This window comes from Euprymna scolopes, chromosome 30, assembly GCF_053919585.1.
Source record: "Euprymna scolopes isolate OS-2025 chromosome 30, ASM5391958v1, whole genome shotgun sequence".
NCBI lineage: Eukaryota > Metazoa > Mollusca > Cephalopoda > Sepiida > Sepiolidae > Euprymna > Euprymna scolopes.
In genome coordinates this window covers 11,254,927-11,280,210 of record NC_136511.1, presented here as the reverse complement: position 1 = coordinate 11,280,210, position 25,284 = coordinate 11,254,927, and the positions used below count along the sequence as shown (strand labels likewise).

The 25,284-nt window shown below is 31.1% G+C and overlaps 1 protein-coding gene across 6 annotated transcripts in view; it reads left to right on the top strand.

The window, feature by feature from the left end:
* The window catches only part of LOC145254652 (inositol 1,4,5-trisphosphate-gated calcium channel ITPR3-like), a 1,190,449-nt gene that overhangs the window by 635,074 nt on the left and 530,091 nt on the right, over positions 1–25,284 (top strand). For all 6 annotated transcript variants that reach the window (XM_080113294.1, XM_080113292.1, XM_080113293.1 and 3 more), the window contains exons 10-12: positions 6,441–6,528; positions 8,572–8,679; positions 11,566–11,711. In XM_080113294.1, coding sequence (XP_079969420.1) covers positions 6,441–6,528; positions 8,572–8,679; positions 11,566–11,711 — 342 coding nt within the window. The remainder of the gene's footprint in view (positions 1–6,440; positions 6,529–8,571; positions 8,680–11,565; positions 11,712–25,284) is intronic.

The following is a 25,284-nucleotide window of genomic DNA, read 5'->3' as shown; positions in this document are numbered from 1 at the left end:
AAAGGAAAATAATCTACTGACCACTATGAGAATGAAAATAATCTACTGACCACTATGAAAATGAAAATAATCTACTGACCACTATTAAAATTAAAATAATCTACAGACCACTATGAAAATGAAAATAATCTACAGACTACTATGAAAGTTAAAATAATCTACAGACCACTATGAAAACAAAAATAATTTACTGACCACTATGAAAATGAAAATAATCTACTGCCCACTATTAAAATGAAAATAATCTACTTACCACTATCAAAATGAAAATAATCTACAGACCACTATGAAAATCAAATAATCTACAGACCACTATGAAAATGAAAATAATCTACTGACCACTATGAGAATGAAAATAATCTACTGACCACTATGAGAATGAAAATAATCTACAGACCACTATTAAAATGAACATAATCTACAGACCACTATAAAAATGAAAATAATCTACAGACCACTATGAAAATGAAAATAATCTACTGACCACTATGAAAATGAAAATAATCTACTGACCACTATTAAAATGAAAATAATCTACAGACCAATATGAAAATGAAAATAATCTACATACCACTATGAACATGGAAATAATCTACTGACCACTATGAAAATGAAAATAATCTACAGACCACTATTAAAATGAAAATAATCTACTGACCACTATGAAAATGAAAATAATCTACAGACCACTATGAAAATGAAAATAATTTACAGACCACTATGAAAATAAAAATAATTTACAGACCACTATGAAAATGAAAATAATCTACAGACAACTATGAAAATGAAAACAATCTACTGCCCACTTTGAAAATAAAAATAATTTACTGACCACTATGAAAATAAAAATAATCTAGTGACCACTATGAAAATGAAAATAATCTACAGACCACTATTAAAATGAAAATAATCTACAGACCACTATGAAAATGAAAATAATCTACTGACCACTATGAGAATGAAAATAATCTACTGACCACTATGAAAATTAAAATAATCTACTGACCACTATGAAAATGAAAATAATCTACAGACCACTGTTAAAATTAAAATAATCTACAGACCACTATTAAAATGAAAATAATCTACTGACCACTATGAAAATGAAAATAATCTTTTGACCACTATTAGAATGAAAATAATCTACTGACCACTATGAGAATGACAATAATCTACTGACCACTATGAGAATAAAAATAATCTACTGACCACTATGAAAATAAAAATAATCTACAGACGACTATGAAAATGAAAATAATCTACTGACTACTATGAAAATGAAAATAATCTACTGACCACTAGTAGAATGAGAATAATCTACAGACCACTATGAAAATGAAAATAATCTACTGACCACTATTAAAATTAAAATAATGTACAGACCACTATTAAAATGAAAATAATCTACAGACCACTATGAAAATGAAAATAATCTACTGACCACTATTAGAATGAGAATAATCTACAGACCACTATGAAAATGAAAATAATCTACAGACCACTATGAAAATGAAAATAATCTACAGACCACTATTAAAATGAAAATAATCTACAGACCACGGTGAAAACGAAAATAATCTACTGACCACTATGAGAATGAAAATAATCTACTGACCACTATGAAAATGAAAACAATCTACTGACCACTATTAAAATGAAAATAATCTACTGAATACTATAAAAATGAAAATAATCTACTGACCACTATGAAAATGAAAATAATCTACAGACCACTATTAAAATGAAAATAATCTACGGACCACTATTAAAATGAAAATAATCTACAGACCACTATGAAAATGAAAATAATCTACTGACCACTATGAGAATTAAAATAATCTACTGACCACTATTAAAATGAAAATAATCTACTGACCACTATTAAAATGAAAATAATCTACAGACCACTATGAGAATGAAAATAATCTACTGACCACAATTAGAATGAAAATTATCTACTGACCAATATTAAAATGAAAATAATCTACTGACCACTATTAAAATGAAAATAATCTACTGACCACTATGAGAATGAAAATAATCTACTGACCTCATTTGAAAATGAAAATAATCTACTGACCACTATGAGAATGAAAATAATCTACTGACCACTATGAGAATAAAAATAATCTACTGATCACTATTAAAATGAAAATAATCTAGAGACCACTATTAAAATGAACATAATCTACAGACCACTATGAGAATGAAAATAATCTACTGACCACTATGAGAATGAAAATAATCTACTGACCACTATGAAAATGAAAATAATCCACTGACCACTATGAAAATAAAATAATCTACAGACCACTATAAAAATAAAAATAATCTGCTGACCACTATGAAAATAAAAATAATCTACTGACCACTATAAAAATAAAAATAATCTGCTGACCACTATGAAAATTAAAATAATCTACAGACCACTATGAAAATGAAAATAATCTACTGACCACTATGAAAATGAAAAAACAACAAAATGTGGTTTTGATTTGGAGAGTTAATAATATATTGTCTGTGGATCACGGTAGTTGCACAGTCAATTTCTGAGCTGATAGTCAATTTCTGAGCTTATATTCAATTTCTGAGCTGACAGTCAATTTCTGAGCTGACAGTCAATTTCTGAGCTGACAGTCAATTTCTGAGCTGACAGTCAATTTCTGAGCTGATAGTCAATTTCTGAACGACTCATACCTTCTGCTTTTCTGGGCAGATACAGCCTAGGAAGTCACTGATTTATGTATGTTATTCAGGGTCAGCATTTTCCGCGTTTTAGTGTCAATTCTGTTTATGTCCTTTTGTGACCAGTCGACAATGCCAAACCTTTATCTTATCACAAGCATGGCAAGTTGGTTAATGACAGTTATTTTGTTTTTTTTTGTAAGTTATGTTTTCCGAAGATTTGTTATACGACTACTGTTTGTTTGTAAACGAATATGTCGTAAAATGATAAGAAACGACAGAAAGAAGAAAACATTTTAGATGTTATATTATTTTTGATATAAAATTTAAGATAAGAGGATTACACAGGTCAGTTAACCAATTGATTCACAGACCCCAGTTCTGTGTATTAATATTTAACATATTAACCTCCTATTCTTTGCTTGGTATGGGTACATATTAACACCCCAAATCTTTTTATGGTGACGTCATCATGTGTTTGAAATCCAATATTTTCGTTGAGGATGCGACGTTTCATTTTATACAAGTAAAAAACAAGAAAAAAGAAGGAACGATGATGAATAGCTTCAAAACGTATTGAAAATAAACACTAAATTATTCATATTACAATTGTGTGTTTCATTTGAGGGATATTTTTTTTAGATACACGCATTTTGTTGCATTATCAAATTTTTAAAAGTGTTAATGAATTTTGACAAGTCGACACTGAATACAGGAGCGTTGAAGGAGAAATAAAGCTCAACTGTGGAGCAAAAAAAAACTTAGTGGAAAACAAAGTAAATAAAGTCGACTTCAACATTAACTTTTGAATTTTTGAGATGATGATTGGGGATTTTTACCATTTGACTATTATTCTCATTTTAACGATTTTGGTTGTTATTTTCACAAAATTTGGACAAAAATAATCTTTGTGTAACTTTTTCGAACGTCGGAATTCAAAGATGAAAGATTGAATTCGAAATATAATCTTTCATTAAATCAACGAGAGTAGATTATTCTCGTTCCGTCAGTTATGAAGTGTATGTCGTAAAATGCTAAGAAACGACAGAAAGAAGAAAACATTTTAGATTTTACATTATATAAATCAACGAGTGTAGATTATTCTCGTTCCGTCAGTTATGAAGTTGAACCTGCTCTAATTTTATGGAGTATCTATAACTTTCGTTCCGTCTCTCTTTTTTTTGTTGTTTTGTTTCTTTCCATCTCCACCTCTCTATACATCTCTCTCTCTCTCTCTCTCTCTCTCTCTCTCTCTCTCTCTCTCTCTCTCTCTCTCTCTCTCTCTCTCTCTCTCTCTCTCTCCCCATGCGTGTTTATTAACTGTTGAAGGTAATAAAAAGGAATGAATAAAAGGCTTAGAAATTTTTAGTCCGTGGACGACACTGGATTTTTTTTTAATGACGCATCAGTTTTAAATCCCATTGCCTTAACATTTCAACGTTTAATATTTTCGTCGGTCTGTGACATTCAAGTTTTGAATATAATTTTTGTCGGTCTGTGATATTGGAGTTTTGAATATAATTTTCGTCGGTCTGTGACATTCAAGTTTTGAATATAATTTTTGTCGGTCTGTGGCATTGGAGTTTTGAATATAATTTTCGTCGGTCTGTGACATTCAAGTTTTGAATATAATTTTTGTCGGTCTGTGGCATTGGAGTTTTGAATATAATTTTCGTCGGTCTGTGATATTGGAGTTTTGAATATAATTTTTTTCGGTCTGTGACATTGGAGTTTTGAATATAATTTTTGTCGGTCTGTGACATAGGAGTTTTGAATATAATTTTTGTCGGTCTGTGACATTGGAGTTTTGAATATAATTTTTGTCGGTCTGTGATATTGGAGTTTTGAATCTAATTTTTGTCGGTCTGTGACATTGGAGTTTTGAATATAATTTTTGTCGGTCTGTGACATTCAAGTTTTGAATATAACTTTTGTCGGTCTGTGACATTGGAGTTTTGAATATAATTTTTGTCGGTCTGTGACATTCAAGTTTTGAATATAATTTTTGTCGGTCTGTGATATTGGAGTTTTGAATATAACTTTTGTCGGTCTGTGACATTGGAGTTTTGAATATAATTTTTGTCGGTCTGTGACATTGGAGTCTTGAATATAATTTTTGTCGGTCTGTGACATTCAAGTTTTGAATATAATTTTTGTCGGTCTGTGATATTGGAGTTTTGAATATAATTTTTGTCGGTCTGTGACATTGGAGTTTTGAATATAATTTTTGTCGGTCTGTGACATTGGAGTTTTGAATATAATTTTTGTCGGTCTGTGACATTCAAGTTTTGAATATAATTTTTGTCGGTCTGTGACATTGGAGTTTTGAATATAATTTTTGTCGGTCTGTGACATTCAAGTTTTGAATATAATTTTTGTCGGTCTGTGATATTGGAGTTTTGAATATAACTTTTGTCGGTCTGTGATATTGGAGTTTTGAATATAATTTTTGTCGGTCTGTGACATTGGAGTCTTGAATATAATTTTTGTCGGTCTGTGACATTCAAGTTTTGAATATAATTTTTGTCGGTCTGTGATATTGGAGTTTTGAATATAATTTTTGTCGGTCTGTGACATTGGAGTTTTGAATATAATTTTTGTCGGTCTGTGACATTGGAGTTTTGAATATAATTTTTGTCGGTCTGTGACATTCAAGTTTTGAATATAATTTTTGTCGGTCTGTGATATTTGAGTTTTGAATATAATTTTTGTCGGTCTGTGACATTGGAGTTTTGAATATAATTTTTGTCGGTCTGTGACATTGGAGTTTTGAATATAATTTTTGTCGGTCTGTGATATTGGAGTTTTGAATATAATTTTTGTCGGTCTGTGACATTGGAGTTTTGAATCTAATTTTTGTCGGTCTGTGACATTCAAGTTTTGAATATAATTTTTGTTGGTCTGTGATATTGGAGTTTTGAATATAATTTTTGTCGGTCTGTGACATTGGAGTTTTAAATATAATTTTTGTCGGTCTGTGACATTGGAGTTTTGAATATAATTTTTGTCGGTCTGTGACATTGGTGTTTTGAATATAATTTTTGTCGGTCTGTGACATTGGAGTTTTGAATATCATTTTTGTCGGTCTGTGACATTGGAGTTTTAAATATAATTTTTGTCGGTCTGTGACATTGGAGTTTTGAATATCATTTTTTTCGTTTTCTATCTGTGACGCTTGAGTTTTATATACAATTTTCGTCGATTTGTAACATTTGTATTTTTAAATAAAAATATGGTCGGTCTTTGATGCTCGAGGTATTAAATACAATTTCGTCGGTCTGTTAGATTAGAATTTTAAATAATGTTTTTTTTTCAGTCTGTGATACTCGAGTGTTAAATACAATTTTCATCGGTTTGTGATATTTGAGTTTTAAATAAAAATTGTGCCCGTCCGTGACACTCGACTTTTAAAAACAATTTTAGTTGGTCTGTGACATTTGAATTTTTAATAAAAATTTTGTCGATCTGTAATACTAGAGTTTTGAATACAATTTTTTCGGTCTGTGACATTAGAATATTAAATAATTTTTTCAGTCTGTTATGCTCGAGTTTTAAATACAATTTTCACCGGTCTGTGACATTTAAGTTTTAAATAAAAACGTTGTCTGTCTGCGACGCTTGAGTTTTAAATACAATTTTAATTGTCTGTGACATTTGAATTTTAATAAGAATTCCGTCGATCGATGACGTTTGAGTTTAAAATAACAATTCTGTCGGTCTGTGATGTTTCAGTTTTTATTTTTTTTTCTTTTAAGGGCGGTGCGTTGATACGTCTGTTCCATAAAGAATTAGAGGCCTATCTCGTGGCTGAAGGCTTGTTCGACGAAGAAATTACGGAAGATGGTAAGAGTGATCATTTTTTTTAATTTAATATATATATATATGTATATATATATATATATATATATATATATAAATTTAACTCTCTCTCTCTATATATATATAAATTTAACACTGCATATTTGAGAAATCACCAAAATAAAAGTGAGATCCTACTTTTTAGGTGATTACACATAAACAACCAGAAAAAACTTCACGTTAAAAGAAATTAATAGGAAATAATATATTATACTTTAAAGTGAGGAATAACTTTCGTTTATGAATTTATGTAAGCTTCAAGCAGAAATAATCAGTCATTCTTGACTGAACAGCCTTTGTAATGGTTGTTGTTAAATTTAGAGGTGAAATTGATACAACATTCTAAAGCCTGAAATATTTAAAAAGTTAGTAACTTCATTTACACTTATTTAGATATAATCCCCTAAAAAAAGTAGAATCTCATTTTTACTTTTAGGAATCTTAGCACAACAAGGTATCATCATCATCATCATCATCATCATCATCATCATCATCATCATCGTGGTGCCTTCAATCCAATGTTAATTTTGGATCATCATTTAATTTCCCATCTAATGTTAACTTTTTATCATTATTTAATTTCCAGTCTAATGTTAATTTTTTATCATTATTTAATTTCCCATCCAATTTTAATTTTGTATCATTATTTAATTTCCAATCCAATGTTAATTTTGGATCATTATTAAACTTCCCATCCAATTTTAATTTTGGATCATCATTTAATTTCCCATCCAAATTTAATTTTGGATCATTATTTAATTTTCCATCCACTGTTAATTTTTTATCATTATTTTATTTCCCATCAAATGTTAATTTTTTTATCATTATTTAGTTTCCCATCCAAATTGAATTTTGGATCATTATTTAATTTCCCATCCAAATTTAATTTTGGATCATTATTTAATTTCCCATCCAAATTTAATTTGGATCATTATTTAATTTCCCATCCAAATTTAATTTTTTATCATTATTTAATTTTCCATCCAATGTTAATTTTTTATCATTATTTAATTTCCCATCAAATGTTAATTTTTTATCATTATTTAATTTTCCATCCAATGTTAATTTTTTATCATTATTTAATTTCCCATCCACTGTTAATTTTGGATCATTATTTAATTTCCCATCAAATGTTAATGTGTTCAATTAAATTTATTGGTTGTTTCGTCTTTGACATAACCGTAAGATTACGAACACATTATAGAAGGTTATTAAGTAAGTTTTTATGTAAAAGCTACAGGTGAAAAACGTGAACCATCAAGGAAGAATTTTGCAATGGAAGTTTTATCGTATTTTTTTATAAAAAATAAATTTTGTTCCAACTTTCCAGATATTTTTATTTACAGTCATATTTGAAAATATTTTTAGGTATTCTTTAAACGAATGCTTTCGAAGTTTTATCGTAAAAATAAAATTGTTCACAAATTTTCCGTTGAATAAAAAGTGTTTAATTTCATATATGTGTACTTATCAGTCTATTTTCTCTTTAAAAAATAAGTTTTTACAAATTTTATTTGAAATTCGTTTTTTTTTCAATTTGAATCGATTCATTTTTAATTTAACGTTTAGCTTAGTTTCATTTGTAGATTAGTTTTTTATGAAATTGTTATTTTGTATTTTGTTGTTGATTCCTTTTAGTTCGAAGTTTTGTTATATTCGTAATTGAGCTTTAATGTATTAAAGTAGTATTTAGACATTATCTAAATTTGAAGGTTAGCTTATTTTACATTAAAATGTTTTATGTTAAAGTTGAGTGTTTGTTAAAGTTGAACTTTTATTAATAAAAAGTTTATATCTTATTAATTGAATGCTGTGTGTTTTTTTTTTAATTTTTAATATAATATGAACCCTTTTTATATAGAAGTTTTACTTTTTTAAATTACAATTTGAGCTTTTTTTAACTCGGAATAAAGGCTATAGATAATGAGATTATAGAAGTTAAAGTAACTGTATGTAATTAAGCAGTTTCATTTGATTCATTCTTTTATAATTTGATCAACACTTTTATTGTCTTCTTTATTTTTCCAGTTCACTTCCGTATTCGTGTTATGGACCAACATCGACCACGAACTTTATCACCATCAACTTCCGGCAATACTTATTGGCAGATTGAAGCTGAAAGCGGCATTCTCATCGGTATGTAAGCGATAAAGATTTTTTTCGTATGCTGTTCTTCATCGACCACGTTCTATATGAAACGCTTCATAAACATTACAATAAAGCTACGTAGCTTACACCTCCCATAAATATCAATAAAATAATTCATCTGATAAAAATTCACTTTGAAATTAAAATATATGAATTTCAAATTAAATTGAATAAATTCAAAATTAAAACAAATAAAAGTTACCGTAATGAACAGTGTCATTATAATAACTTAATCTAACTAAAAATAACAACGTATCAAATTTAAGTAATCCAAATTTTAAATTAAAATAAATGAATTTCAATTTGAACTAAATAAATTTAAAATTAAAATAAGTAAATTTAAAATTAAAACAAATGTAGTGGAATGGGGACAAAAGTGGTTGGTCGCGTTCAATGCTGCCAAGACTAAACTAGTTTCATTCAATAATTACAAGAAATCCTCTCTACCACCCATAGCAATGGCCAACGACTCTTTATCTGAGAGTCCATCTTTCAAACTCCTTGGCCTAACGTTCACAGGAAACATGAGTTGGAACAATTACATTGAAGGCATTGCCAGGGCCGCTGCAAGAAAGGTAGGCTCTCTCTACCGTGCTAGAAAACTACTAACACCCGAAAGTTTCCTGTACCTCTATAAGGCCACCATTCGCCCATGTATGGAGTATTGCTGCCACATCTGGGCTGGTGCATCTCCTACTAGTCTCTCGCTCCTTGACAAGGTTCAAAAGAGAGTCGCAAACCTGATAGGCCCTGAACTGGCATCCAAGCTTCAGCCTCTGTCCCATCGACGAAATGTTGCATCCCTCTGCCTTTTCTACAAGTATTTTAGTGGTGAATGCTCTGACGAACTGCAATCACTTGTGCCCCCACGACGCGAGCACCCTCGACAAACCCGACAGGCTGCTAAATCCCACCCCGCACACTGTAGAGATCCCTAGATGTAAAAGATCTTTTTACTCCAATAGTTTCTTCCCCAGAACCGCAAGACTCTGGAATTCCATTCCAGGTCCCTGCTTCCCCAACAGTACTGACGTGCAGAAGTTCAAGTGTAACGTGAACCGACACCTTGCTGCCCAAATCCCTACATAGTACCCCAGTAGTTGTTTCCCCTGATAGTAGCCCCCTACACCAAAGTGGCAATTTGCCTTGTTTGGGGTGAAAATGTAATTAAAATAAAAAAATAAAATAAAATAAAATGTTCCGTAATGTACGTTGTCATTATATTAAATGAATATAATAAAATATAACAGAATATCAAATTTAAATAAGCCAACTTTTAAATTAAAACAACTGAATTTGAATTTAAGTTAAAAATACTTTCTAATTCATCCTTTCCCATTAATTCCCGACATTCAAGGTTTTATTCGCGTATTCGAAAAAATCTAATTAGACACTGAACTGAGCTAAAAACATACCGTGCGTCGAGCACCTAATAGTAATATATAATACTCAAATCTACATTTATGATTTGGTTTTTAAATGTTAAGACAATATTTAACACAACACTATTCAGGTATATATATATAGTAATTTATAAAATATGCTCATAAGCCTGAAGAGTCCTAGAGTGGATGAAACGCGGAATATTCAGTGTAGCTTAATCGCCATATATATTTTATAAATTACTAACTAGCTCTACCTACGTATTGAGCACTTTTGAAGTAAATACTTAAAGTTTACGCATAAATCTATACTTTCGTGTATTAATTTTATGTGAGTGAATTAAGTAGTTATATATATACATATACATATATCCTCTCTCTCTCTCTATATATATATATATATATCTATATATATATATATATATATATATGTATATATATATATATATATATGAGAGAGGAAGAGTAATGGCTTGATAAGCGAGAAATATAGTATTACTCTCGTCTTCGTAGGTCTTCAACATTTTGAGTTAGAAGATAGGAAGCTTTACGTTTGGAACGACCGTTTGATATGTATATATATAGCATTTTTATTATACAAACATTCTTAGTTACATATGTGCATACATATTTCAGTAAAAAATAGCTGGGTGTCACCAAATCCTGAAAGAAAGGGGTGATACATAGTTCGTGAATGCGAGTAGTTGAGGTTAGGAGGAAGAGGTGTGTCACAAAAAGGGAAATAAGGAGTGAATGAGGAGAGAGAGAGAGAGAGAGAGAGAGAGAGAGAGAGAGAGAGAGAGAGAATGCACATATGTAACCAATAATGTTTGTGTAATAAACACGCGATACGTCTGCTCTGTCCTCTTTATTAATCGCGCGGGTTTCTGTGGATTTACATGTAGGAAACCAAACTATCCAAGCATTATATATATATATATATATATATATATATATATATATATATATATGTATGTATGTATATATATATATATATGTGTATGTGTATTTCTTTATTTCTCTCTTATTTCATCCTTAAGTTACAAGATGAATAGGATTACTACCTGAGGTGATATTACATTTACTTTTATTCTGTCTTTCCTTTTTTACTACTTTCTCCTGTTAACAAACTGCGGAGGAATGGAGATGCCGTATAAATTAAGGATATTTAGCGAGAAAAGATAAAGGAAACAAATACAAAGGTAATAGAGTTAATTACAAGTTATTTCTAATTTGGATTATCAGAAATACGTTTTTGTACATGGGAGAAACGAAGAATATTTTAACATGTATTCTGTGTGATTGAAAATACATAAGCAAACGTTTTAGTAAAACAAACGTTAATTAATTTTGATTCGTTATAATAATTGAAGGCATAAATACTTAACTTATTCTAACCCTAACCATGAACACACGTTCAGGAAACAATTAGTTTTACTCGTAAACACATCAAGTTATCAACTGTTTATAAATTGCCTTGGGTTTTTTTCAGGTGATGTAATAAGGTGGGAACAGCAAGTGCGGCTGCGTCATCTAGCAACCCGGAAATACTTGTGCATTGATGCAACCCGAGAGATATCGCTGACGGATGACAACGAAGATCCCCGAACCGTTTTTCGGCTCCATTCGGTTCTCAGCGTAAGTAAAATCTTCTTACTTTTTGTCCAATATTTTTTTCATAATAAATGATTTTAAAAAATGTTTACGGTCGCATGGTTTATTGTAAAAGTAAATTACTAAAAGTGCAACCCCGTTTTAAAACAATATTTATATATGTATATATATACATGCATATATATTATATATATATGCATATATATTATACATATATAAATATACATGTATATATATACATGCATATATATACATGCATATAGATGCATATATATACATGCATATATATACATGCATATATATGCATATATATACATGCATATATATACATGCATATATATGCATATATATACATGCATATATATATATATACAACAATTAAATATATATATATATAATTGTTGTATAGATTGGTTTCCTAGATGTAAATCCAATGAAACCCGCGTGATTATTAAAGAGTGCTTAATGTAGGACAGAGCAGTGAAATTGTTAGATTTAAGGGCCGTGAACAATCATTAAATGTTAAAGTAGAATCAATTATTAGCTGCAAGCACTTTGGGGGCCTTGCTTTAAATAAGATATCAAAAAACAAATACATATATATTTTAATGGTTTACTACTATGCATAAGTTCTTATGTCCAATATCTTAATCAATTAATAAGTGATCTAGATGATAGTCGAAAGGAGACAAAGTGGCCCCGGTACACCACAAACAAATAACTATACTTACTAAAAAACACCAAATCTTTAGTGAATAACTATACTTACCTAAAAACGTTGAAGAATAGGCTAACATAAATAACTTAGCTAAATGAAAGAAAGAGCCACTACTGTTATCTCTCAACACCATTTCAAACGCTATCACCTAATACTTAGCTAAAGGAACTAAAACAGAATATGCTACCAACTGGATGAATGCGAGTGCACTTTGCATACTTAGTAATAAAAACACGCTAAAACGATTGGCTAAAATAATCTATGTGGTAACATGTTTATAAATGAAACATTGTCGTAAGCATTATCGTAAACCAGCGTTATATAAGGAGACCAAACAATTTGATTTCAAATTATCACTAAGTACTCCAACTAGATGGTTTATGTACATGGGATGTTCTACAAGTAGAAATACATTTATGCTATTATGAATCTTTTCACATGTAAACGATCTGGAAAACCTATCTCTATAACGAAGCATATAAACTGACAAAATATATTATATATTCTAGTATTGAGGAAAAGATAAATAACCTAAATGAAAGAATGACAGCCATCGAAATTAAGTATATATATATATAAACAATAACTTTTGCCTGTCTAATTACTTCGGACAGGTTAGAGTGAAAACTGTTACTTCCACGATACACAATTATTTAAATCATATAAATTATATTTGTTCACAGATTAATTTGATCATGTTATACTATATAAGCAAAAAAATAAATAAGTGAAAGCGAGAATAAACCAATTAATAAAAAAGCGAGAAATAAGTCAATTAATAAAAAGCGAGAAATAAAATGAATAAATGAATAAAGCTTATCAATGAAATAGATAGATAATGAATATGCCACCAGAATAGAAAATCCAGCCATGAAGGTTTAAGATAGACAAGAAAACTGAAAAGGATATAATATTACTTCAGATCAAAACAAACACAGAGAAAACCGTCTAGTTTAAATTAAACCGATATTTTCCCCGCTGTGATAGTCTAACCAGGCCAAATTGTACTTCCCTCCTCCTTCCTCCCCCTCCCATCCCTACTTTCTTTATTTACCATACCTCCCACCAATACCCCTTTTTTCTTTCAAATCACACCGGATATTTCTTTATGTACAAAACGAATTGAACTGTGATTCTCGTTTCAATAGCTTCCTTCTTTGGTCTGAGGCGGTGGGTTCTTTTTAAATAGGAACTCCACCGAAACATGTATGCACATATGTAACCAATAATTTTTATATTATGAAAAGACTATATATATATATATATATATATATATATATATATATATAGTACACACGGATTATAAATATGAGATATATAAATTTAAATCATTTACACACGCTCCAAGAATTTAATATGAAATATCATTTTGTGTACGATCGTTTCTGAGACGAGTGCTTTTTGTAACTACCTGATCTGTCGCTGGGTTTTGTTTTTTTCTTGTCTTTATTGAATGTATCTAACTTAAGTTGAGTGTCAGTGTATCGTAATATATATTTTATTTAGATTATATTTTAAGCAAATCTGATGTACTGTCTTTGACATTGCTATAATTAATATCATGTGCAGAGTATTTTGAACTTATGTGGCTGATTTTTTTGCCACCACATATTTGTGATTTTAGACACATGTTTAAATATAGAGATGTATATACCTTAAACGTTCTAGTTTGTTGATTTCTTTATTGGGTATGAATTGCTTATTTATACACAAATGAATTAATATAAACCACCTATCCTTTTCGACCGCTAATACACTTCAATAACCATAGAAGCCAGAGACATGTGTGTATTACTGGTGTTTCTGTGTGTCCTTTTATTACATCAACTCAGATGTTTGTATCTTTTAGATAGCATATAGTGTAATCAATATATTTCCAACTGTAATTTGTTTTCTGTATTTATGACTAGTCTGAGTGCCCGGCAATGCTCGGGTGTTTAGAGGCGTGTGTTAAGCAAAAAAAAAAAATGGCAGTATGTGAGCAGGCTCGAACTCGTGATGAGAAGCCGGAAAAGAAAGTAAAAGAAAATCTGGCGGCTTACCTCTACTCCATGACGCAACCTGAAGTCTAAAGCGTTCAAATTTAATGTAGAATGCAGGAATGGCGTTGCTTTTTAACCTCCCATGAAAGCAAATTAAACACAACGTCGTCTTTAATGTGGGGGTAAACTAGCTCCCTCCAAAATGGAACACTCTGGCAGTATCCAAATAAATAGTAATTTTCTCAGTATGAAGGATTTTCCTTTACATTGACCAAGGACCAATTACAGAACAGATACTACCCGGTCCGAAGGCCAGGCGGTTGCGTTCCAATAGTTTCACTTTATTTAGACGAAAAAGACAAACAAACACTGGAGTCTACGCACGGTTGGAATTTTGTTTAACTCGATCAAAGAAATAATAGAGATGTTGTCCGTTTGCGAATCTGCGATATTATGATCTGGGAAGTATGCAAAAAACTTCTCGCGGAATCTAACCGATGCGAGAACACTGATGCAAAAAGCCTTTTGTGGAATACACAAACGCTCGTGCCCATTTACCTTTTATATATTAGACTAGCGGAGGTACCCGGCGTTGCCCGGGTGTTTGGAGGTGTATGTGTGTTGGGGGTAGATCAAAACAACCCTGTTAAAAAAAACATTGGCCGGGTGTTTGGAAGTGTAAAAGAAAAAAAAAGTTTGGAAGTGTAAAAGAAAAAAAAAGTTTTAGTAGAAAGGTAGGCTTGAACCCCGAACCTTTGATGCGGAGGTGGAAAGGAAATGGGGGAAAAAACCCTGCGACCTAACCATCTCGATGACTGGAATAGATGTATTGATAAGTGTGTTAAGTTGACGTGTATAAAGCGAAATTAACAGGTGCGAGAACGTTAAGTTGCGTGATGTCTGACCTAGTTTTGCGCTGGAAGCCAGTTTCTGTTTTCCCCGCTACGCGGCGATCAAAAGATATCTCGAAAATAGCTTGTAAAAGTCGGGTAAATTAAAGATAGCTGCGACCAAAGTTCCTTAGTCGTAGATATTATTATTTAGACAGCATATAAAAAGTCTTAAGAAGGAGCGACCCAGCCGAGAATCACGGCCCCCAAAAAAAGCCTTTCGTAGACATACACAAAAGCCTTTTGTAGACATACACAAAAAGCAAACACACGTACATACATACACACATTTTCGCTTTTATATATATAGATTTACTGTCCGAGATTGAATGATGATTAACAAATGTTTCCAACTTCCATATTTCTATTGTCATTGAAATGCCACATTGGTAATGAAACCAATTGATTGCCTGCGCTAGTTGGGGATACATCGCGGTGCACCGAGAGGAAGCTTCACATGCCTCCATACATTGACTTAATCCACAATACGTTGTAGTATACATTGCAGTGTAGGGAACCTACATCTGCGTTTATATAATTATATTTACATATAACAAATTGAATTAAATTTTAAAAGGCAAAAGTCAAGTATTGTGGTTCAACTGTCTTCTAAGCAATAAAATTTATCTCGTACGTGCCTCTGTCATATAAAAGAACCTACTGTTAATTTTATCGACCTTTCTGCTTGTGTGGTGATAATGGCTTGAATTTGAATTTAAAATACAAAAATCAAGAATCATAGTTCAATTGGGCTCTAATCAGAAACATTAATTTCGAACGCGCCCCTGTCATGTCAAACACCTTTCTGCTTGTGTGATAATAGAACATTTCAAATGTTAGGCTGTATAAGGTGTTAACTTTAGTAAAAATCGTTTGTTCCTTCTTTCATCGTTTTTTTTCAACCATCGATATTTATCGAAGACATTCCGAAACAAAACATATCTGAGAACACTGCCAAATATATAAAGTCCATTTTGTGAAATGTTATAAAGATCGGCTTGGCAGTTTCGGAGTCAATGGGGAACGAACTTACACACACAGCCAAAGTTCCTTTTATATAATAGTAGAGCTATATTATATTGTTTTTATACTTTTTATTAGTGACCTACTTTGTTTTATTTTTATCAGTAACTAAATCACGTGAACCGAAAATACTCAATCGGAAAAATGTATCTGGACATTGCAAAAACTCAAAGTTTAAGTTTTTTTTTTTTTTTAATTTCTTATTATTTTGTCCAAGCTTGGGATCGAGCTTTGTACGGGATACCAGATATTCACGTGCTATTTCATGCCGTTCAAACGAGAGAACTATTTTAAAATACTAACCATATCTTTTAGTGCAATTGTTTGGTCTCTCTTGCACTTGGTTCACTGAGTATGTTTGACAGGTAGTTTTTTTAAATTCGTTTTCCTGGATCTGGTTACTCCTATAATTATTGGAATGATAGATATCTTTCTCGGGTTCCAGTTTCTTTTCATGTGGTACATAAAGCTTTGTATTTCGTTATATTTTCTCTCCTAATTATGTATCATTAGGACACTAAAGTCTACTATAGTTGCGCTTTTCTCTTCCTTCTGGTCTCATATCATTATGTCAGGCTTAGCGCTTATGTATGTTCAATGATAATATTTGTTCTCTCTTCATCATTTTACTGCAATTACATACACCCGTTCTCCCTTCACACCTTCTCTAAATTATGACATACCCAGTAACCTGAAATCAACCAGACTCCAACGTTTGTTCCATCGACAAAATGTGGCATCCATGTGCCTATTTTGCAATTATTTTACAGGAATCTGTTATGATTCTCTCAAATTCCTTGTACTTCCTCGATGTCAATATCCCACGACAAACCTGTCAAGTGGCAAAATCCCTCCCCTACATTGTAGAGATCCCTTAATGCTTCTACTCATATAGCTTCTTTCTTTCGAACAGCTAGACGTTGGATTTTCATCCCGGATCCCGGCTTCCCCGTCTGTACTGACATGAAAAACTTCATGTGTAATGTGAACAAATGTCTCACTGCCCAACATTCCTTACTTTGTATTTCTGTAGATTTGGTCCAAAATAGTAGCCCCTTACGACAAAGTGGCACCGTGCCTTGTTTGGAGGTTCAATAATAATAAGAGACTGCTGACAAAAATCAGTTTTAAATTAGGGGGTACTTACGTAACCTTGAAATGAATTACCAACTTGGTTTGAACAGAAAATATGCTAACGGTTTGTTGAAAGTATTATTTTGAATTTCATCAATTTTGAATATTACACTTTTTATTATCTTTTTTATTGATTATGAATAATTAAAAAAATGTAATTTTTTATTAGACCGATGAGATCATAGCTTATGAAAGCTAATAGTCGAAACATTTCCATTGATGTGTATATATATATATATATATATATATATATATATATTTGATGTTTTTAAAAATAGAATATTAATATATATAACAGATTAAGTACTAATTAAAATTCAGTGCTAAGTGAAATCTTCTTAAGGTTAGAGGTTCAATCCTTAGTGCGGGCAAGACTAGTAATACAATTGCAAATTTCTAAAGATTTCTACCCGCTCATGGCTGACGGAACGAGAGCATGCTACCAACAAAGATTAAATAAAGGATTCAAACAATGAAGTTTTTATCTTGAAAGCCATTTTAGTAACGAAGTCGTTGTACGTAGACGATTCCATTCGAAATTCTATGCAGATTCCCGAGTTCGACAGAAACATTTCGGAGTTGAACAGATAAAAAAGTTCGAAGTTTATATCGGGTGAAACGTTGTGAAAATAACAGTCAAAAAGTTCAAATCGTTTGGTAAAAGAAAAAAAATGGCCCACATTTCCTTATCCACAATTAAAATATTTTAAATGGTATTTTGCTATTCTGCTTCTATGTGTGTCGGTTTTCATTTTTTTACCGAAACATTTTAAACCCCAAAACACAAAGAAAATGAACATAAAAAGATTGTTCTTTTCTTTTTTATTCTTAATTTATAGAGATGTTTTTTCGTGGTTGAAACCAGGGAGAAAAATAGCGTTTCTATCTTGAAGGCCATTTTAGTAACAATATTTTTGTACACCAACGATTCCATTCGAAATTTCTTGCAGATTCCCGAGTTCAACAGAAACATACTGGAGTTGAACAAAATGCACATAAAGAAGGTCAAAGGTTACATTGGCCAGAGCGTTATGCGAATAACACTCAAAATGAGAACAGTAGTCCTAATAATCTAAATAATATAAATTGATTTTTCGAATTAGCGAGTGGTTTACTTTCCAATATCTACATATTAATTTATGCAAGACAATGGCAAAACATAGTAGTTTAGGACTGAAGCTGGAACTCATTTTCCTGTTGTGATGTAGCCATATTTTATTTATACTAAGGAAGAAAGGAATTCAGTCTATTTTATTTGCTTGAAAACAATATTTACTTTAAAACATTTATTTTTAAATATTGGGGTTATGTTAACATTTAAAATTGTAACCTCCTTAAAACTTAGAAAACCTATTTTAATTATCTAAAAATAATTATTACATTTTCCATCTCATATCAAAACATGGTTAAATTTTATTTTAATTATCTAAATTAGCGAGATCTGTGGAAATTCTACAGCGGCATATTTCATATATAAAATAATATCAAATAATCATATAATAATATATGTAATATAATGCTGCTGAAATTTTCAATTGACGCTCGCAAATGGAGACCGCGCTATTAAAACTATAAAAGTATTTAGCTAAGCAATCTGGTTAATGTATCGTCAGGATATATCTGGTTATTACGGTTTATCTCTAATATCCTTATAGGAGTCTGTGATATTTCCATTATATGGACGCATGGCGCGAACGGAAATCCCAAGATATATTTATACCATCTTTAGACAGAACATATACTACTCTTGAGTTCTAGGCGGAAGACCAAGAAGTATATTTTAGTTTCACGTACGGCCCAAAAGCGATATAATTTTATTTTATTTTATTTATATTTTTTTACAGTGATCGGGAGATCTTATTTATAAAAAGGGAGGATAGAAAGCAATAACATCCATAGAACATTAAATTTACTTAGATATATACTAATTTAATGTTTGTAGTACGTTATTACAGTTTATTTTTAATAAATAGGATATTCCGATCGAATAATTAATAATCCAGAAACTGTGACACACGTACGTACGTTAAAGTTACGACAGTATTAATATATAGATTACTTTAAGTGAAATAGTTCGGCTTCACTCCTAAACTATTTAATGTAGTAAATGGGTAGGTGTATCAGAATTTTTTGGGAATTTTTGACACCCCTAACAGAAAACTGCGAATAAAATATAAAAAAAAACTCGTAATTTCTCTTTTTAAAGTGGATTGTTTATTTTCTGTATGGAATATACTTTCAAAATAAACTATTAAAATTGTTTAAAAAATAATAGAAACATTATTTTTTATAAAAAAAACAGCGTTTACAAAGTGCCGGTGCGCGTCCAACCAGCATTTTTTTTTTACGTATGAATTCAATTGAATTTTACGAGTGAAATTTTTTAAACTTTAAAAATCTATAGAAATTTTTCTATTGGTTCATTTTTTAAGATATTTTCAGGGTCAATGTGAAATTTTATACTTTTTCTGATAAACTGAATATAATATTTAAGACAAACGTTTTTTTCTAATCCCCACAATTTTGAAATGCCTATTAAAATTTAAATAATTAATTTACTCACCAAAGTTTTGTATATGACAAATTGAAGATAAAAGATCAATAAATAAAATATTCTAATTTAAAACAAAAAAAGAAGTTTTCTGCGGAAATTTACTTGTAAAATCCAAAGTGTAAACCCTTTTTTTTAACCACGTTGATTTTTTTTTTAAATAAAAGCTCATGTTATGCTTATATCTTCAAGTAAATACCGGACGCTAATGACATTTTTCTATTTCATTCAATGTTTTCTTTTTTTAGATATTTAAAAAAAAATCACTCGATAAATTAGAAAGAAAATATAATAATCCAAAACTCGTGTATTTCATTAAGAGAATTTAAAAAATCGGTCGACTGGATTTTTTGTTTAACGGCAAAACTTATAAGTGAATGTGTGCTTTTTTAACTATGGAGGCCCCAAAATACTAATTTTGGTTAACAGCACACAATAAAAAAAGAGACATTAATTATGTCCCGTTGACGAATCCGTATGTGATAAGTTGCAAATAAGCAGCAGCACCGCTTTAAGCTAATCGCGCAAAACGAGTTACGAAAATGCGATTTTCTGGGACCCTTGCTTTAAAAAAACCCTTAATTTAAAAAAATACATGGAATATAAAATATAAATATGAACAATTTTTCTAAATGAAGAACTGAAGCAGCCATTGCTTAGTTTTTGTTTTTACAGAAGTGATTTTTTGGTATTTATATATATTAAATAGATTTTCGTATCAGTTAAAATTTGTTGAATTTCATGAAATCTTTTTTTACGAAAACCGATGAAAAATATATTGTATTTTTTTTTCGACTAAACCTTTCATTATTTTAAAATTTGGTCTTTGCTCATTTTATTGAAAAAAAAATTACTGTTTGAAATTACATTTTCATATTGATTATAAGCTTCGAAACAGAGACAGTCTATATAATCAAATGTGTATTCAAGTTTTCAATGACTGTTTCTGATACTCCTAGTGAATGGATAGATCACGTACTTGAATCTAAACAACATGGTAGATAAGAAAACATTTAGTAAATCCCATATTTGAAGAACAACGACAAAATTGAGTTTAATCACAAAAATTAATTAATAGTTCGCCTATCTTAATAGTGTGTGTATGTGTGACTTTTAAAGTATGTCAAGTTCTGCTTTCAAAATAATTGGTTTCTTTAATAGTTAAACGACTACCGAATGCGGTTCGAACCAATTTCCATAACAGATCAGATTTTGGAATTTCCCGCTCAGAACGTTTAGTGAAAGAGAAAAGAAAAACTCATATTTCTCTATCGGCAATTCGGATCTTTTTGATCGCCTCTTGCCTTTCCGACTCTATTTGTGTCGGCTTTCATCTTTAACGTAACGACATTTTTAATCCCAAAACACAAAGAAAATGGACATATAAACGCTGTTTCTTTTCTTTTTTACTATTAATCTGTATAAATGAATTTTTTTTGGTTGTAGAATGGGGAGAACAGGGGCGTTTCCATTTTGGAGGCCATTTTAGTAGAGAAGTTGTTGTACACAAACACTAACCATCCCATAGTGGCCTTCGTAAATATAACGCTTTTGCGAGAGAACAGGACGTTATACTGTTTGGTGCAATCGAGGCATGTCGTAAAAGTCTGGCTAATATAAGGGAGCTTTACAAAAAAGAAAAAAGGAAAAAACACAATTCGATTTATACTGAAACTGAACTTTATACAATAGTAATAATCATAATGTCCACATACCATTTTTTTTTAATGTTTCTAAACATTTTCACTCATTTCCTAATTGTATACATTGCGTAATTGCGTGGCGTAATTCGTGCGTACTTAGACAGGCTTTGAGACTACCAAGAGAGTTAGTTTTAGCGGCGTTTTCTTTCGTTGGTGTTTTGGTCATATATATTTACTACTTAAACAAAAAACGATACTAAAACTAACTGTATATATATATATATATATATATATATATATATATATATATGTACACACATTTTCAATTTGTCTTTACATAAGCAGTAATTTGTTGCTACACAGTCACAAGCATGTTTCAGTCTTCTAGTGTTTAGCAACTAGAGACCTCTTCAGGCAACAATGCTTATTTACGAACGCGAAATTCTCAATATATATATATATATATATATATATATATATAATAAAAGAGGCGCATTTTGCCCCTCTGGACCAAAATATTGTAGGTTTCCAACAGAGGCTACATACAAATTTATTATGTCTACACTATTTTCCACTGCCTGATGTAACTTTAGCACGACATTATATACACATTTATGCGTTGTATTAAAATCTGACTTTAGTTCCGAGAAGCGCCACGATCACAATCTCACCATTTATAGAATAAATAGTTTCTATTTCCCTCTCTATCTTCCTTGTACTTCCACAGCTCCGACTTAACACCGCCAAAATTCCTACTTATTCCTATTCTACTGGGGTTTCACTGATCTTAACCTATTATTCGACACATACACTTACAATATCATTCACACATTCCTACTTATAGATAATAATTCCTCCCTTTCTAAAATCCGCTCCCGCTGATTGGATGAGCAGTATACATTCTCAGCGACCAGCGAGCAATAAAAAGAGAGAGAGAGAGAGAGTGGGGGAGAGATAGACATACAAGGTAAAGAGAGAGATAGAGGAAGTTGGAAGGGAGAGAGAAAGAGAGCAGACAGTTAGAGACAGACAATTAGAGATAGAGAAATAAAGAGAGATCAGCCGTGTTACAATTTTATTTAGGTTACTCATTCAATCACGAGTTATAAGGGTAAATTCTACGCCAACTACAGTGACAACTTATCATAGCCAAATCGTTAGTGCATTTGCTTTTTACTGCGCCACATTTTCTATTTAGCGTTCGCGCCTACGAACTGCCGGTAACTTTTTTCTATGCACTTTTTTTCGTATAACTAACTGGTCGACATTAAAATAAGCTCTACGCACCCCCACCTAATTTATAAGCATTTTGTCGCTTAGTTAAAGTGTGGAAAAGTTACCAGCAGAAATTTGCAAAAAACAACAAACAACAACACAAAATAAAACAAATGTTATACAGTACTTTTAACGTCATAAAACAACGTTTTCCCCCCATAATTTCAAATTGTGTCGTTCAAAGCGTTCTTTACATACTGACTAACAAAATAAACAACTGGACGCTTAATTTAATTACGGGGGCTTAATTCCTCAAGTTGGAAACAAATGGCTTATTCTACCACTAACCTTTAGTTCAAGTTGCACTCCAAAATTTAGAGTTAGTTGTAGTCAGACATTTTATATAACACTTTTCAAGATTAAATTTCACAATGGTTATACGACAAGCAACCAGTAAAGACAAATATTAATAAAATAAATCAAATAAAAAGAACTTAAACACAGTTACAGCCCGTATAAAAGATACTTGTATTTTATTGCATTTGGTATCAGTTATTTGCTGATTTCTGTTATTGTTTACAATTTCCCGACTGTTAACTATTCGACACTTTAACAAATGACTGTATTGTTTCTACGTTAATTGTATTTGGAAAAGTAAAAATAATAAAAAACAATCAGATAATAACAGGATATTTTAAAATTGGCGAACATTTAATTCATAATTTTTATCAAATTTTCATAATATTCAGAGCACATAAAAATATACTCGATTGTGAATGGTGGGCATGAACAGTGCTGTCCAATTATTGTTAAGTAACACTGTTATTTCTAAGGCTTTTTAATGGTTTACGAATAAAAACTGTTAAGCGCATTTTTTTTGCTATGGGAGATAAATTCTGCATTTCTTACTTCTTAAGGGGATTTCATGTGGTTTTACTACATTACGAGTCAGACTTACAGTTAGACATATATTAAAGATTAGGAACCTGTTCTCAAGAAGTTAGAATGTCCTAGAAATGAGGGATCATTATATCAAATTTATATGAAAAAATGATCCCCACTATAAAATCTAAAATATTTTATATGAAATAGTCAAACGTAATCGCCCCCCTCCAATCTCATTTTTTGGAGGGAGATTGCTAAGGGCCCTCTTCTGCTTTTAAATATAGTTATTATTTTTTTTTAAATTGACAATCTGAATGTTTTCCCTAAAAATAACTGATAAAATCTGAAAAGCCTTCTCGAGAGCTAACAGTTTCAATATAATTCCAAAATATATAGTGAGAAAACACGAAACATTTTTGTATATTGAATATACTATACTCATATTATTTTTTATGTAGTAAAAATATGGTGTTTTTCTTTTTGGGGGATTTTTTGGTTTTGTATTAGCGGTTTTTGGTTTTGTATTAGCGGTTTTGGATTTTGTATTAGCGGTTTTTGGGTTTGTATTAGCGGTTTTGGATTTTGTATTAGCGGTTTTTGGTTTTGTATTAGCGGTTTTTGGTTTTGTATTAGCGGTTTTTGAACATTTCAGACGACAAAAATTCAAAATTCAGCGATTATCTGGAGATTTCTTTTCCCTGATCTAGCGGCTTTTTAACACCTCAATTGGCAACACTGGCTGGGGGTTGCTCAATATCCTTACTACACCACCTCTCTCCACCCGTTCTTGACATTGCGATAGTTGTTCTTACCATGGGGAGTAGGGGGTGTCTATTTCGAAAGCCATTCGTAACATGAGGAGGTTGGGAGTTGGGAAGCAACAACAACACCATCAAAAACAACAACAACAATCTTATTTTAATTTTTTCGGAGAGGGAGCACGCTTCACCTGAGAAACGCCGGTTAGCGGGTACTGCTAATTATAATATCTTGATTGCAGAAAATCCCTTATGGACCAAATTACCGTAAGTTTGAACTAACAGATACCATATACAATTTTTTATGTCTAAACTGTTACTCAACGTCTTATGTAACCTCCACATGCCGTTACAGACACATTTATTCGTTATAATAAAATGTTATATTACATCCTACGAGCGCCACTATTACGACCGACAACATATTTAGACGAAGTGGTTCGTATTTTCCCCTCTATCCTACAAGTACTCCCACTACTCCAGTGAAGCCCAGGTAAAAATATACATAATATAAATATATTGTCATGACACTTTCATACACTGATAGACATACAACTGCCTTTACATTTCTCTGTTCGAAAATAACGATTTCCCCCGCCTACATTCCGAGTATTCTCAATGGCTGAAATCGTAAAATTCTGCTATTCCGGTTTACACATTCATACTAAAAACGAATACATCTTCACCAACATGGTCTCTACCTCTACACGAATCAATATTTTCTTGAATATTAAACCAAATAAAAATATTCTAGAACTCTCATAAACATGACATTTCGTATTAAAGCTTTGGAAATAA